Source organism: Siniperca chuatsi, linkage group LG1 (genome assembly GCF_020085105.1).
Source record: "Siniperca chuatsi isolate FFG_IHB_CAS linkage group LG1, ASM2008510v1, whole genome shotgun sequence".
NCBI classification, from domain to species: Eukaryota; Metazoa; Chordata; class Actinopteri; order Centrarchiformes; family Sinipercidae; genus Siniperca; species Siniperca chuatsi.
This window is the reverse complement of record NC_058042.1, coordinates 19,188,176-19,205,000: the sequence shown is the minus strand read 5'-3', so window position 1 is coordinate 19,205,000 and position 16,825 is coordinate 19,188,176. Positions and strand designations below refer to the sequence as shown.

Genomic DNA, 16,825 nt, shown 5'->3' with positions numbered 1-16,825 from the left:
GCATATTTTTAGGTAATTTGTGTTATAAATTCATGGGTATAGTTAACTGTTTTAATCGTGTATTTATGGTGTTTTTTGTTTGTGTTTTATAATAAAATGCAGTGATTGACAAAAAATATGGAAATACTTATACATGTGTACTGTCAACACCATGGTATGTGTCCATGTGTAAAAGAAATCCTGGACAGAGAAAATGACTATATACATGGTTAGTATTGAAGTGCACAGCCTTAGATCAGCTGCTCGTCTCATGAAGCAGCCTGATAAAAGCACTGAGTAATCCCCAGAATAATTGATCTTGAAGTTCAGTCTATGTTCAAGATTTGAGAAGTTTCTGGGTTTTACTCAGCAGATCACTTGGTAATGCTGCTTTTACACCACAAGCCCCAAGGTGTGTAGCTTCATGAAAAGAACCAGAAAGTAGTAGTTTGTTAAAGACAGAAATGAGGAAAGACTTGCCATATAATCTGAGTAAGTTTTAGTGTTTATGAAGTTTTAGTTCCTGTCCATTTTTGTGGTCAAATTTCAAGAGGGAAAGTCTTATTTTTCATAATGGCTTAGTGGTCTGATTGTGTCTTATTATGTTACTGGAAATCAAAACTTTAACAAACAGAGAAAACTCTACATTATAAGAAATTGTTATTGTCATTACATCACAGTATTAGAAATTATTTTAGCATAACCATCAATAAGACATTTCACTTCACTGTATACAAAACAGGAAGAATAATCTCATAAAATTGAGATCACACTGTAAGTGAAGTTAAAACAGTATTTAATAAAAACATGATTATAGACTGCAGGAGAATTTTAATTTAAAGTTAGTTGGTGGAGGATATCGCTCACCAGTTGCGTATTAGGGAAAGATTACTACTACAGTGTATTTGTATAGCTCTTAATCAAAGGTACAGTCAAATAATGTTCACAGTAAAAAAACTTTACTCTACTGTAGGCCTACCTAAATCAACATCACAATGTATTATTTAGTACTTCAAAAATTCACTAATCTTTCCCCCATAATCATGATTCCAAATCAGTCCTGTGGTTCATTTTGCCATGTGTTAAAGGGAAACATCGAGACGAGGTGTCAGACTACTTAAAAGTATTAGGAATTCTTCCTGGAGGTTTTCACCTTTTTAAGTACAAAAAAGTATTTGTACTCATAAAATCTTCCTGGAAATACACTGACACTGGGAGGCCAGCGTGTTTCAATTAACTCCACTACTAGTGTATCTACAACTTTTGGCTTTTGCAAATTGCAATAACCTTAAATTGAAATTTTGTTTATTTGCATAATATTCTCACTACCTATATGTGCTTATTTTGACCTTTCATGGCTGAAAAGAGTGTTTGTGAGTAAGCTTTCCTTATGTGTGTGTAGTCAGGTGTAGTCACTCTGAATTCCTGGCAGGACAGCCCGAGAGGTGGTTTTTAATAATAAAGTCAGACTTACTGTAATTTTAGCAAAATGTAACACTGAAAGGAAATGCAGTTGGAATAATGAGGAGACTTTCATCTGTTCAGTGTAATTTGTTTAATTACCAATTAATAATTATCAAGTTAATATAATAAAGATTATAATTGGCCTATTGAATTGAACCAAATTTATCTTGTTTCCAGGTCTTTTTTGTGATAAAATAATAGAAATACTCTTCATTTTATTGGGCACTATACATGTATTAGTAAAATCATCAGTCTGTGGCTGCAACTAACAATTAGTTTCATTATCGATTCATCTGCAGATTATTTTCTCGATTTAATGTACTAATTTGGCTTATAAAATCTCAGAAAATAGTCATACATGCCTGTAACAATTTCCTAAAACCCAAGCTGATGTCTCCAAATCGCTAATCAATTATCAAAAGAGTTGACAATTACTTTTCTGTTGATTGAGTAATCAGTTAATCGACTAATCGTTTCAGCTCTCCATCAGTCCCAAATGAATATTACAGGAATGTTCTGATTTTATGGTGAATTTAGTGGACTTTAGTTGAAGTAAATGAGGAGCCCTTGCTCTGATAAAACAATACATTTATAACGCTGATAGCATGACGTTTGGCCTGTGGGCCTTTATTAGATAACCATGAATAGAAACATAACGTGGCTTTGTTATTACTGAGTCCACTGTGAATCCCTTTTTGATCCTAATATCAGATATTCACCATATAGTTTCCTAATTATCCTCCCACCATCATATTTGACATTATTTTGATATTAGACAAAGATATACGGTATATAGGACTTGGTCAAGTGGAATCAACCTACTTCACCACCATACAGACAGTAGGCTACTGAACCTGCACAATGTCTTTTTGAGGTTTCACATCACTGCTGCGTGGGCGTGGAGGGGACGTGTTACCTTGGTCTGGAGCGCAGAAATCCCCCACGGCACAAGGTAACTTGTGACTCTCCGGGTTTATTTAGCGCCCCACGTCTGCGTAGCTTTTGGCGTGGGCAGCAATTTAACAACCATCGCTGATGTCAGGCCATTTCTTGTAAATGCCCGCAGTTCGAAGAACAACACTTCCGCAATGGGCGGGTCTACTGAATCTTCAACATAATCATTGGACAGAGTGAGGCAGCGTTGTCAAATCATCTCCCAGCTATTTCATTCATAACACGGAGCACAATAAACTTGATAGGCATGTGTCGGGGAGAAGTTGAACTCACTTGATTAAATCTGACAGATCTATCAACGTCTCAGGATATCACACACAGGGCCAAGAGCTCAACCGCCTATCAAGCTGTAAGTGCTATATTACTTTTGATTTATATTCTAAAGGGTGAAAGTTGTAGAATACAATTTAAATATTTAAATAAATAAAGATAAATTAGTAGAATATCTTATACAAAAGTAAATTTTTATTATTATGATTTATACCTTCCTCATTTAGGTACAAGTTAACAATCCATAAACAACTTTTCTCCATCAAGATGTCAAACACGGGAGGTCGGAGACTGAAACAGTGGCTGGTGGAGCAGATCCAGAGCGGACAGTACTCTGGACTGCAGTGGGAGGATGAAAGCCGCACTTTGTTCCGAATTCCATGGAAACACGCAGGGAAACAGGATTACAACCAAGAAATAGACGCATCTATTTTTAAGGTTTGACGGAACTCTCGTGTAGTCCCATGAATTATTGTAAAGTTTTGGTTTTACGCGCAGCGTTGCGCTAAAATAACCTAACCTGAATACTTAATAATAATAGATCTCGATGGATCCGTCTAGTGCTTCTTAAAGTCTGGTTCTTTTGTGGCCGAATGAAAATCATCATTTAGACTTTTTTTTAAATGTCGTTGTTTTCAGAATACGAAACTTTTAACCCAAAATTTATTTCATTTATTTAATTTTTAAATAGTAATAAAGTCTCAGTGTTATTTTAATACTAAAATTGTAAATGCTAAATTGCCAACATACATACATTTTCATGTTTCTTCTTGAAGCATCCGACTTTAATCCAGTCCAATACCATCTTTAATATTTGGTTTTTACCTCCACAGGCCTGGGCTGTGTTTAAAGGCAAATTTAAGGAGGGGGATAAGGCTGAGCCTGCAACATGGAAGACCAGACTCCGTTGTGCCCTGAATAAAAGCCCTGACTTTGAGGAGGTGACAGAAAGGTCACAGCTGGACATCTCTGAGCCCTATAAAGTCTATCGCATTGTACCTGAGGAAGAGCAGAAGCGTGAGTTTGTGTTATTGTATGTGTTAAATTTTAGTTTAAATCCATGTCTCTATCATCCATAATGCTGTTTTGTAAACTACTAATTTCCAGTGCAATGCATATTGCAGGATAAAACTCCTGGATTCCTTGTGCAATAATTATTAATCATTGACAGTTTCATAATGTCTTCTTCTTTCACCCACAGATGGCAAAAGCTCAGTGATGGCCATGGCAGCTACCACCAGCCCTGGTGATATCACTGACATGGACTGCAGCCCTGCAGAACTAGAGGAGCTCATTAAGGAGGTGAGACTACCTCTCCTGCACTTTGCCTTTATTGACACTCAGCTCTTTTTTTTCTCATTACCACAGTCTCCTCTGTCTCCTCCAACACTTGTTGCACCGAGCATGCACATGTTCCCACTTGATCTTCATGACTGTGAAGTGTACAAAGGTGCTTTGCTGACAACAATTCATTACATTGCTGTCTTTTTACAGGAGGAAGGCTGTAGTATCCAGGCCAGTCCAGAGTATTGGTCCCAGGGCAGCATAAATGGTAAGACAATCCAAACCCAGTTTATAATGAAACACATACTGGTCTCATTAAATGAAGCTGTTCATAGTTCAGTCAGTGTTGTGGCTATAAGTCTGTCCAGGCATTTATCTACCTTTTGTCTCATCTCTCAAGTAAGACTGTTCCATCTTAGTGAGATGTGAGCTTTAATGTCTTTGAAAATACCCACAGTGGAAAGCTCAATGGCATGTCCCTGCAATTGTGGGTGCTAAATAGAGGTTATTTGCTCTATTCTGTTGAATTCTGCAATGGAAGAATTGACTAACATCCTGTTGAACTTTGCTGACTAAGGTGATTATTTCTTTGTGAGACCGTGCTAGAGAAATGGTATTTCTGATGATGCAGCATAATAATGACATGACAGTGTGGTAGTGTTTACTGTGAATCTTAAAAAGAGCCTTAACTCATCTCTTCCTCCTGTCATTCACAGCTTTCCCACTGCATCAGGAGCCTTTGCCATCAGGCACTCTCAGCTCAGGTATTCATTTATGTTATCCATGAAAGCGTCATAACAACATCAGACCTATAGCTAAGCATAAGCAAATTGATAACAGGGTATATGCACTCAGTCCCATTCAAGTCATTATTTTTGTAACATGTAACATTAGTCATTTTTATTTGTATAGCTTACCAAGTGTTCTCCTCTCCAGCTCTCTCCCAAATGATGATCAGTTTCTACTATGGAGGAAAGCTGATGCACAACACAGTGGTTGCTCATCCTGAAGGCTGCCGGATCTCCCCACAACAGCACCTGGGTCGTGGTGGCGCCCTATACAGTTCAGACAGCATGCAGAGTGTTCATTTTCCCCCTGCGGAGCTCATCGAGTACGATCGCCAGCGCCATGTTACACGCAAGCTACTGGGCCACCTGGAGAGAGGTGTACTGGTCCGTGCCAACCAAGAGGGCATCTTTATCAAAAGGCTGTGCCAGAGCCGTGTCTTCTGGAGCGGGCTGGGAGAAGTGGGCTCACAATACAGCCACATGCCTTGTAAACTTGAGAGGGATGCTGTAGTCAAGATTTTTGACACAGAAAGGTTTCTTCAAGGTGAGCTTCTATGTTTATTCAGTTATTTGAAAGCTCACAAGAGTCAAACTCAATGCTAAGCACATACATTTCTTATCAATGCTTAAAGCAAGCAACATCATAAAGAATGACTGATACCTTGCAAAGACTGCAAGACAGCTGTTCACGTACTTTGTATGTTTCAGCTCTACAGCTGTACCAGGAGGGTCAGTTTCCTGCTCCTGATCCAACAGTGACTCTGTGTTTTGGAGAGGAACTCCATGATCTCAGCAATGCCAAGGGCAAACTGATCATTGTACAGGTAAGACTAGTCATAATATGTGTGTCACTCAAGCAGTTGACAGATTGAGCAACATAAATATAACATTTTTTAACAGAGTCTTGACTGTTAAATATGTTGACAATAAAAAGGCATCTTTCTGTCTCCTCTCCCTATGGCAGATCACTGTGGTGAACTGCCAGCACCTGCTGGAGGCAGTGAACATGCGGCGCTCTCAGCCCTACTGCAACAACCCAAACCTGGAGATGTCTGATAATGTGGCCACTGACCAGATGGCCCGCATCTACCAGGACTTGTGCAGCTACAGTGGCCCCCAGAGGCCAGCCTGCTACAGGGACAACATGCCCATCACTGCCTGAACTGTGAGCAGTAAAACGCCTGCCAGGAGCTCTTCAGCGTGTACTAGACTGAATGTGCAACATATTAGGCACATTCCTTATTTTAATGACATACCTTGATAAGGTGACTTCATTCAGTATCACAATTAGTTTTGACTTTTTTAAATGTATACCAATCACAGTGGATACATAAAGATAAGGAGGAGCAAATCTCTTACAGTAAGACTTTTAAGCTGCAGCTCAATATTAGGATGCCCCTAATTTTTTCAGTAATGTTTATATTTGTATATGTACAGCGCTAACACAAAATCTGTGGCTAACCTCTGCTTTATTATTACAAGAGAGTGTTATCATCCAAGTGTTGCAAAAGCCTTAAGAACAGATTCTTTCTAGTGACTTTCTTAACAAATCTTTTTTATATATATTTTTCAAGACTCAGTATGACGACAGTTTGATATATGTATAGTTCTCAAAACTGAATTTTATTTTTTGGGGTGATTTTTCCAGTTGAGTTGCTTCCTCATGTCACGGCCGTTTGGATCAATAGACCAAATGAATATTTTGTCAGGTATTTTTCAATTTTTTATGTTATTGATAGGTTGTACTATCAGACTGTTTTACTTGACCTTTATTTTCTCATTTTTATAAACTGCATTTCTAGTAAAACATTTTTTTTTACTGAACTACACATGTGCTTGTCTTTATATAATCATAGTGTTGTTTTATTTATTTTAACTGCTAAATTGGGCTGATGGGCACAGGTTAGACTTCTAAATTTTAATGTTCCCCATAAAGATCATAGGACCATGTTTTAGCTTATATATATGGCTTAAATTGCTGTCAACAATTTTCCAAAGCATATCGTAGCATTTTAAATTTTTGACTATCTAGGCACCATTTCAACCACTGTATTTATCTGTACAGTATTAAAATCACTTAAATATAATTTAAAAAACTTGGCCCTGCATTTATACTGTAACTGCATAACCACACAAGGATAACACTAACTTTGACAGCAACAAAAGTAAACCTGATGATGGTGGATATACCTACCTCATGCACATCTCTGCAACTTGATTATAAAATCCCACTGAAATAAATAGAAACCGTTGGTGCACGTCAGGTGGGAAAACATAAAAAAGTGCATCCATAACATAGCATAATTTCCTCCACATTTCCCCATAATTTAGTCCAATTCATTAAGAATCTTGATGGATATTTAGGTTCTTGATTAGAATTAGAAAAACAACTCTTGTGGTTTGAACAATGCCTGGCTGCACAAAATACAAATACGTGTGGAGTTGAAGATAAGATAAAGCATATTTCACATTAATCTACAATTTCTGCAAACTTCAGATTGTCTGGGACAATGAGGAATTACTAAAGATTGAATTGAAAAATTTACTTTTCAGGAAAATCTTCATTAAAAAGCCACTCAGTTTGTCACTTCACTGACAACAACAAACTACTTTAAAGGGAACTCAACTATTTACTATGAACACATACTGATTATTCTATTCTTATTATTATGTATGAAACTAAAAGAAGGATCTTCCTAATGAGTAACAGGGAAAGGACAGGAAGAGAGGTGACCAATAGAAGCCAAATGATTCAATTATTCACAATGCGACAACAACATCCCTTCTTCTTCTCGTGTCATCTCACATGTCAAATTGGTTACATAGTGGCAATATGGGCAGGGAAGGACATACACTTTAAGTATTATGAGTAGACGGTGCACACACAAAAACAAACGCAAAGAAACATTTTCAGTTCCCCAAAACGAAAGACATGGGTTTCTAATAGTCATTATAAATGCTGCCACATTACATAGGCCTAGTATATCACCACTGTAAGGTGAAATCCAAGCTAAAAGAAAGCCTGACTGTCCAGGGAAAATTGTCTGAATACTTAAAGGTTGAATAAAAAACAAATATAAACAAACAAAAAAGTTAATAGTGCCAAAATCAATGCGAGAGATTTATACAAACGCAACAATAAACATGAAATAACAAATACATTGATATAAGATCCCTTCAATAAAACGATACCACTTATAGCCACATATGATAAATTAGTGTGTGGTTGGGTAGCTCAGTCAATCAGTTTTTTTAATAATGAAAAAAAAGTTTGCTGTAATGACTCACACAAATCACATAATGAAAGGAGTCATGTGCTCCTCATATGACATCTCTGGATAAAACCTTCACTTAAATTTGAATTTTTAATCAATGGTTCACTGAATAAAAACACAGGTGGAATATTGTGCCTGTGTGTGTGTGTGTGGTTATCTATATGGGGGAGTTCTGTCTAAGTTCCACAGAACAGGAACTTACTTCAAAAACTGTCACAGGAAACTGACTCTACCCACCCCCCAAATACCATGTCTGAGACTGGATTAACACAATGTATTTATGATACACATATATACCATGTAATCAGCGCTATAACTACTGTACTTGTGAAATTGGAATTATAGCCTTGGACAATCTGGGTACAAATGTTAGTTTGAATATAAAATATCAAAAATCCTGGAACCTTAGAATAAGGATTGTTTTAGAAGCACAAACAGATAAAAGATTGGGACTGTTTAGGGCCTAATGGTATTTATTCAATTTAGGTTCTCTCCAAATTCCAACAGGGAGCTAACAAGGTGAATATTATTTAATCATGAACTTGAATTACTCTGTTTTGGGTTTAGTTTTTTTATGTTTCTCATTGCTTTACAGTTTTATTCTGTGTTCTACTTTTAAAATTCTCTGGTTATCTAACAATTTTAGCATTTTTTTTGTTTAATCTAGTGTTAAGCACTTTGTTATTCTGAAAAGTTGAAAAAAAGTTGTTTTGAAAAGTGCTATATAAAGAAAATTATCATTACTCTGTCAGTCCTGAAGTATATTTTGGGAAATATGCTTATTCACTTTTTTGCCGAGAGTTAGATGGATGGTTAGAGGATCAATACCACTCTCATGTTTGTGGGCTAAATATAAAGCTACAGCCAACAGCCGGTTAGCTTAGCTTAAAATCCACCTACTAGGATTTTGTTACCTTTGGACAGAGCCAGGCTAGCCCCCTGTTTCCAGTCTTTGTGCTAAGCTAAGCTAACCTGCTGGCAGGAGCTTCATTTTCTCATTTAACTCTCCGCAAGAAACAGACACAGGGAGGATTATGGAGGAGGAACCATTTTCCAAGTTTCTTGGAAATGCTTCTATACTTATTGGAAGTAGTACTTTTGTTAACAAAAATTGTATTTAAGAACAAGATTAGAGTTTTTTCCCACCACTGCGGGGAATGCAGTAGGAAGAGAAGGAGACACATGCTTGTGTGCATTTCTGCTAACGGAGTCTCTTTTCTGCTTCACATTTCCAGTGTCTGCAATGTGGTTCTTTTTGTATTGCAACATGTCTTTGTGGCGTCTGAGGCTTCCCACAATAATTCATTAGAGACGAGTGACAAACAGAATTTATGTTGCTACCATACGTAACAATGGCCATCTGCTCCATAGCATTTCAATCTACTGTGTTGTATAGTAGACACTTAAAGGAAACAGCACCTATTTTGTGAAAAGCAGCACTTCAAGGAAATTAAGCAAAAAAAGAGGAATAACTGCAAATTGAAAGCTTTTTCCTGATAGATTAAAGGAATTAATGTCTATTTTTGTTGTTTCCTGATTTGTCTGTATTGCTGACTCCTCAGTCCTTTCAAGCAATGTCCTTGGTTTAGATGCAGGCTCAGCACTGACCTTTCAGTTAAGCTATTGTTGTTTTCCACTGCGTGTATATCAACTTGAATTTAACATGAACAATCACAAATTCTAATAAAAAACGCCTTCTTGAAACATACTGTTTTGTGGTTGAATATATTTTGGAAGCATTTGGTCAATCTAAAAAAGTCTTTAACCAACTTAATGACTGTAATTATAGGCCTCATTCATGTCGTGCCAGGTGAGTGAGATAAAATGTATGCAAAGATGCCCTGGTGGGAAGCTGTGATTTACCATGAACCGGTTGTATTATGCAAGTGGTGGTGCTGAAGGCGTTGGTGGTGTCTCTGGGGAGAACACTGGTTTAGAATCAGTGTGGGTGAGATGAGAATAGGCATCCAGAGAGGAACTGGGAGAGCACTGAGGACGCTGTCAGTGGAGAGACAGGTGGACGGGGAGCCCACATCCTGGGACGCAGGGAGAAAGCCACAAGTACACATGTTGTACACACAGACACACACACACATACACACACACACCATAATAGCCACCGATCAAGGATCATATCCTCTAATCAGTATCAGTTCATGTCCTTCAAAACAAAGGTCCCTATAACCTTACACCTACGGAGGTCTTCTTCAGGGTTAACTGTTCATTTTGTCAGATGAAGAGCTGTAATTACAGTTTGAGTACTCTAAATCTTCTAAATCAACATCTATATTGAAGACAACAAGAGAGTTTTAAAGAAATGCACAAAAACTGGAAATTGTGTGATGTGGCAGGAAAGATTTGACATGTAGAAGCGAAGATAAGGAAGTTTGCTGATTTACGGGAAAACGGTTTATTGTAATCTGCCATCAATTTCAAAATATTATAATATCAATACCAATCTGCCTTCCCTCAGTGTACATAGTCTTAATGTTTTGATTGATTAGCCAGTGCTCAGGGCCTCACAAGTACAATAAAATAAAAGCACAAAGGTTATCTTTGTAGCTATTTTTGTGAGAAAGTTTTCATTTGAGTGACTGATCTCATAGGCATTTATGTCAACAGCCAGCATTTATCAAGTTCAAAATAAACATTGGTCAAATCAGTAAATCGATAAAGTAATAATGTAGGAATAAACAACATGTAAACTCTCCTAGTGTGCAACATCTAAAGTGGTCACAGGCCTGGACTGAAAGTAATCTTAAAGAAGGAGAAGGAGACTGGGTACACTGTATCTAAATCATTGGGTGAAGGGAAAGCTGAGGATTGCATCAGTCTCTGTCCTGGTTTCTGCAGTCTTTGACAAGAGTGATCCCTGACCGCCTGATCTGTCTCTGGACAGGAAACACAGGAAGGAGCCCAGGAAGATAGTCCAGTATACGACTTCTCCCCTGAAAAGAGGAACAATCAACACAGAGGCCTGCTGTGGAAAAGATTTAGACAGTTCAAGTCATTTGTAAACTTTGGTTAGTGGGAATTAAATATGAATGGGAGTGAATCCACCCATTTGTGATGGGAATGACATTAAATGTTTTGAAATATGTTTTCAGTACCTTGAAAGTTTTAGATCAAAGGAACCACATAACTTAAATACATCCCAGCATTTTGAATGCAGGAATTTACAGGCAGGATATCTTGGAGACAGACACACAGAGATGGTTTATTTCAGACATGAAACACCTACTGTGCAGCACAACCTGTGGGTCATTTGCACAGAAATACTGAAAATGTGTTAATAACAAAAAAAGTCCATGCATGGTGTACTTCTGTTTCATATTCAAGCAAAACAAAACTTATCAGTAAAAAAAGAAGGTGATGGATGTGGGGCTGGAGGGGAAGACCAGGGTGGGGTGACAGTCCCTGGGGAAACCAGAGCGAGGGGAGCATGCGAGTTGTATTGACATGCAACTCACAGCTCAGTGCTCACTGTGTATGTGTGTGTGTGTGTGTGTGTGTGTGTGTGTGTGCGTGTGTGTGTGCATGCGTGTGTGTGTGTGTGTGTGTGTGTGTGCATGTGCATGCATGCATGCATGCAGAAGTGACGGGATGTGGCCAGAAAGGTGATAGTTATGAGGTAACAGAAAGATACCTGAGAAACAGATTTTCTGCCATACGAACAGATATTGTGAATTTACTCCTTTTATGATATGTTTGTACCAAAACATATAGCAGACATATTTTTTGTACATTGCCATAATAATGTGTGAGTATTTGCATTTTTTTTTATCTGTGGTTGATTACATGCAACTCTGTGATTGATTGAGGAAGAGGATCTTTGTGGTTTTAAAACCTTGTTTCAAACTATATCGTTAGACCGACAGTATAAGTCACATTGATTACACAACCTCTTTCTGAGTAAGAAGCCACACACTGGCCAGGCAACAGGTGCTGTTGGATGCTGATGGAGATTATTTAAAGTTGCTCTAAAATGGTTCCAGTACAGCTGAAAGAGCCTGTGGGCCAAGCTGTCTGTCGACCACATGCCTTAGTAGAAAGTACAGTGACAGTACATACTTCCCCCTTTGAAATACCAGAATCCAAAATGACCATCACATGACTGAGGTGAAATTACCTGGTAGTGCAGTGCTAATATGATCTACACAGTGAATCTGCTTGGTTAATTTCAGAGTTGGAAAATGTGGTAGGTGGACTGTGTCATCCTGGATTTATAGATTGCGTGATGATGAACATGACGTACTAATAAAAATGTATTTTGGCAAATTTTGGATTGTTGGAAGGAAACTAAATCTTGTAGAAATTGTGAACAATTTGCATGTTTAAAAGCAGCAACCCGGTAAAAGGTTCAAATGTATTTTTATCATAAGATTTGCATGTTACCATCTTCTGCTGTGTCCCATGGAAGGAGAGAAAAGGGAGCAGCCCCTCAGGACCGCTGAAGCAGATCTTCTATGGCTAGTTAACCATGATGGTTTGCACAGTTTACAGCTCACATCAATAGAAAGTGCACAGGGGAAAATCCTGCTTATGTAACTTAGGGCAAAAGTAAGGCTCATGTCATAAGAGTGCTCAAAAGCATGAGAAGGAAATAGTGAAACTTACAAAAAAGAGGAAATTGCTTTTTGTTGGAAGATGTCCTATTACTGAAAGAAATTTAATCTTAATCTCTTTAATATTATTTCTAATTTACTTTTTATTGTGTTTTTGCTAAAAGATTTTCGCATGAAGGATTAGAATGAAGGGCATCAACTTGGACAAACCACACAAAGCTACTACAGCTTTATATTGCCATCTAGTGGCAACATAAAGCCAAAGATCATTCACACATTTCATTTTTCTTGCAAACATTTGGATTAACAAGGTTAAAATAAAGCGCTAAGCGTTGAAATGTATACATAATATATTTCAAACCACATGCATGTACACATAAAAATCTTAATTCAGTTCACAGAAAAGTACTCAACTATTTCTCATTGAATATCTAAATAAAGCTTAGTAGTTTTTTTTTATTTCACTGTGTTCTATCTTTGCAGCATTAACACTGTTGGCAGTCCTCATTAAAGTGAGTTTTCGTTTGAACACATTTTAATTTTTGTATCAACAACTTTTTCTGTTTAGCTAGATAATTTTACTGACTTGAATAATGGTTAAAATCTGTAGTATCAAGGGTGTTCAGAATTTTAGTTATGGGATGGAAAACGCATTTAAAGCTTTCCAAAACCCATTTTCATATTTTTTTCCAACTGCTGCATTTGAGCCACTGATAACAAGCAGGTTTAGTCTCTGCTTGGCAGTGTTGCTCATCTTGATGCACGCTACAGTCAATTCCATTCCCTCATTTTCCAAAGTGATTCCTTCAGGCAAAGCAGATCATATCTATTGATGCGCTTTCTGGGCAAATTGTTTATTTGTTATTTCTGCTACATTAAAAACCTAGAGAGGTCATACACGTGACCACTACAATTACAGATATTTTCATGCGATTGCCCTGCAGAATGTGTTGCACACAAACGTTTTATAGTGACAATAACATGATAATAACATTTATAAACGTAGCTCATAATGATACAATGAAATAAATTGTTTTGGATTTTCTGCAATGAGTATATTTCTTACCGCTTCAGTGTGGTTGTGTTGTCAGAGAAGCTTATGTGTTTATTCAACTTGACAACTGTACTCTTCTCTGTCTTGTCCGTTGTTATTTCAACAATTACAGCTGTGCATAAAGGAAAAGCAAACAGGAAAAAATAGATAAGGCAAGAGATTGTTGCTGTCAAAAGAGACTTAAGAGTCTCAATGGAGGTTATTAAGGGAAAGTCATTGGGGAGGTGCACACATTAACTAAGGTTGTGGTCTTGTGGAGGATACTGAAGTCTGATCTTATCTGGAAACCAGTCATCACATAAAACCACTGCACACTGATATAGAAACTCACTATGGTTTAGTATTAAAGTTATTTTACTCATCCTTCTGAAGTTATTTAGTTTTTTACTGTAAAAATGCATTTCCCCCCAAACGTGCATATGTAGAATTTTGGGAATTAAATATTTAAATAGTTTTGATACCAACGAATGTTATGTGAGGTTTTAACAGTCTGAGACTGTTATACATCTGTTTAATGTGCTTTCCTGTCTTTTTCGTTAATTTTAGTTTAATTAATGAGCCACACAAGCAGATGGTGGGGACGCCCTGGACAGCTCCAGCGATGTTTTCCTGAGTGTTTATGTGGCTTGTTTAGAAACTCTTTTTATTACTAAGTCACTCAAAACACGAGAGGCAACATTCTCTCTCTCTTTCTCTCTCTCTCTCACACACACAAACATATTTCCAAGACTTTCCACATTGAGCCTAACGATCATCTCTACCCTATTCTACACCCGATTACTCACTAACCCTAAGTGAATACTTGGCAGAGCGCGCAGGTGGTGATGACGTGCACTGAGGTAAGGCATCATCAGTCTTGGTCATTGGCCCCATTAGGTAGCTCGAGTGACCTATGATTTCATTATGTAGTAAAGTCGAGGAAACTAATGGACAACGTGTCTCGTAACGAAGATGCCGCTCACGCTTTTGTTTTGACGCACTGATTTTAGAATCGAGCACTGGGTCCAACTTGTCCACATGTCCACTTCATGGCTGTGTGAGAAACGTAGTTAAAGTTGTTTTTCAGTGTTATTTCGGGCATTAAATTGTGAGAGTTCCTTCAGAGTTTGGGGATGTGAGAGTACCTTTTGTGGTTTGAACAAGCATGTTTCCATGAGAGAGGGACTTTTTTCTTGTGTCTCACGTGGAAAGAGGTTTTCAGTTATATTTTGATGCAAAACACTGCAAAGATACAGTGTGAACTCGCAATGACTTGACTTTGAACCTTGAAAAGGGGTTATAGCTGTGCCCATTCTGAGGGAACAAAGGCTAGTGACACTTCTCACAAAGTTTACCAAATCTTAAAAAATCACACTCAACACTGAATCATGAGTGTATCATCCTGTCATCCCACCCTGTGTTGACAAAGAATGTGTGTAAATGTACATGAGTGTATATGCGATGAAGCATCAAAGAAAAAACATGCTGTATTTTTGGTTGCACCATATACGGCCTTAGTCCTCAGCCCAGTACAACTCTGTAGAGTTTGGAGAGGGGACAGCTGTGGCTGAAGATTTACTCCACCTCCACTTAAAGCTCAGCCAAGGCAGCTGAGCTCTCAGCCTCTTCATCGCATCCTGGAACCAGGAGAAAATGAGTGCGGAGCAGAAGAGGGGACCTGGTCCGCCTTCAGCCTCTCCCAGGGGGTGAATTACGATTTCCCGAGTAAATATGAACCCAGGGAAACAGTCTGAATGGTCATCCATCAGCCTGGGTGTCTGCATCCTCCCGAACAATGTGTGACCCCTGGGTGCAAAGAAGGTCAGGAGAGGGGTGACTTCCATCTTCATGCACATACACACATATCACAAACATACTCACATACACACACATCACGCTTACACACACACCAACCTGCAGTAAGAAGTCTTCAGAGTAAACCACCTCTGGGAAAACAAAAATTCACACTGGATGACAGAATTTTTTATACCAAAACAACAAAAACAGTATGTCCTTGTGATGTGACCCAACGCATAGTAATGGCATCAACCATTTACTCTTAACATATAACAGCCTAATATATATACACCAATGCCTCATCAAGAGAAATGGACCCAGTAATAATCTCTGATCTTAAACATTGTCATATGATCTGCTGCCACAAATTTTCAAAGAATATTCCTCATTCTACAAGTGTGCACATTTCTTACAGCACCAAATTCTCTGTGTAATTCTAGCACAATTGTAATCATAGTGTATTTAGTGTAATTGTTAACATACATGTGTAGTAAACCTATAATAATGTGCATTTTTCATTGAGGCAAAAATATATACACTATAATTCAATCTCATACACCATAAATCCATAGTACAGTATTAGATAGCTAGCTGTACTGTATAAGAATAACATTATTGAGTATCAGACTAAAATAATCAGAATGTTTCTGCATTTCATCTGCAAATTAAGCCGGCTATGGTGAGATATAATAAACTCTGTACATCAATATGTATTTACTGTATGCATATGTAGAAGAGTAAATATTATATCATGTTTTTATTTAGAGGATTAATACTTTAAAAAACAAAGTACAACATTGTATAATGAAAAGAAGATAGCTATAAAGATACAACTCAGTTCTTTCTTTCTCTCATCATTTATGTATATTATGTGGTTTTTGTGACCACTCTAGTTCTTTTTCTTTGATCTTTGTTGAAGTTTATGTTCACATTTTTTGATGGCTTTTTCATTACAGTATATTTTTCCTTAAGGTAGCAATTATGTGTTTAAAACAGCCAAAAGTTCTCAAGCTCTGTCTAATCTTGCAAAATTCACAAAAATTAGAAGGAATAAAACCTTTTGCCTATGATTAAGTGGTCTATTTCAAGTAACAAAAGACTTACCCAATGCCACCTCTATGCATATTGTTAGGCAGAGGGCAAAGACTGCACCATTGCTGTGAGCTTAATGTTAAAAAATTAAAAATGGTAGCAAAGACACAATGACCACACAACAAGGCTTGGTTTTAATATATTCTTGTGCATGATTCGTTTTTAGGGGGGCCTGCTGATGATACAAGCACCACAGTGAACTCATCATCAATTGGTCTGATGGTCATTAAGCTTGGCTGATAGGTGGGAAGGTTTATGGCGCTGTGTAGACCAAGTGGCAGTGTGTGGAGGGATGGGATCTATCTGTATCTCTGTCTGGGATCC

The 16,825-nt window shown here is 37.7% G+C and overlaps 2 protein-coding genes across 3 annotated transcripts in view; both read left to right on the top strand.

Annotated features, from left to right (window-relative positions):
• Positions 1–116, top strand: part of dusp22a (dual specificity phosphatase 22a) — a 20,416-nt gene extending 20,300 nt beyond the window's left edge. The window contains exon 7 of the mRNA XM_044194640.1: positions 1–116. This exon is cut by the window's left edge and continues 1,503 nt beyond it. The gene's annotated coding sequence lies outside the window, so the exon portion shown is untranslated.
• Positions 117–264: 148 nt separating this feature from the next.
• On the top strand, positions 265–6,563 carry irf8 (interferon regulatory factor 8). Of its 2 annotated transcripts, none has more exons than XM_044194627.1 (9): positions 265–2,746; positions 2,935–3,105; positions 3,501–3,684; positions 3,869–3,969; positions 4,162–4,219; positions 4,668–4,715; positions 4,888–5,283; positions 5,448–5,563; positions 5,704–6,563. In XM_044194627.1, exons 2-9 carry the CDS (start codon positions 2,935–2,937, stop codon positions 5,899–5,901), a joined length of 1,272 nt encoding a protein of 423 aa, XP_044050562.1. In that variant the 5' UTR covers positions 265–2,746; the 3' UTR covers positions 5,902–6,563. The 2 variants fall into 2 exon arrangements, with proteins under 2 accessions (XP_044050562.1, XP_044050553.1); XM_044194618.1 differs by having other exon boundaries at positions 2,895–3,105.
• The last annotated feature ends 10,262 nt before the right edge of the window (positions 6,564–16,825 follow it).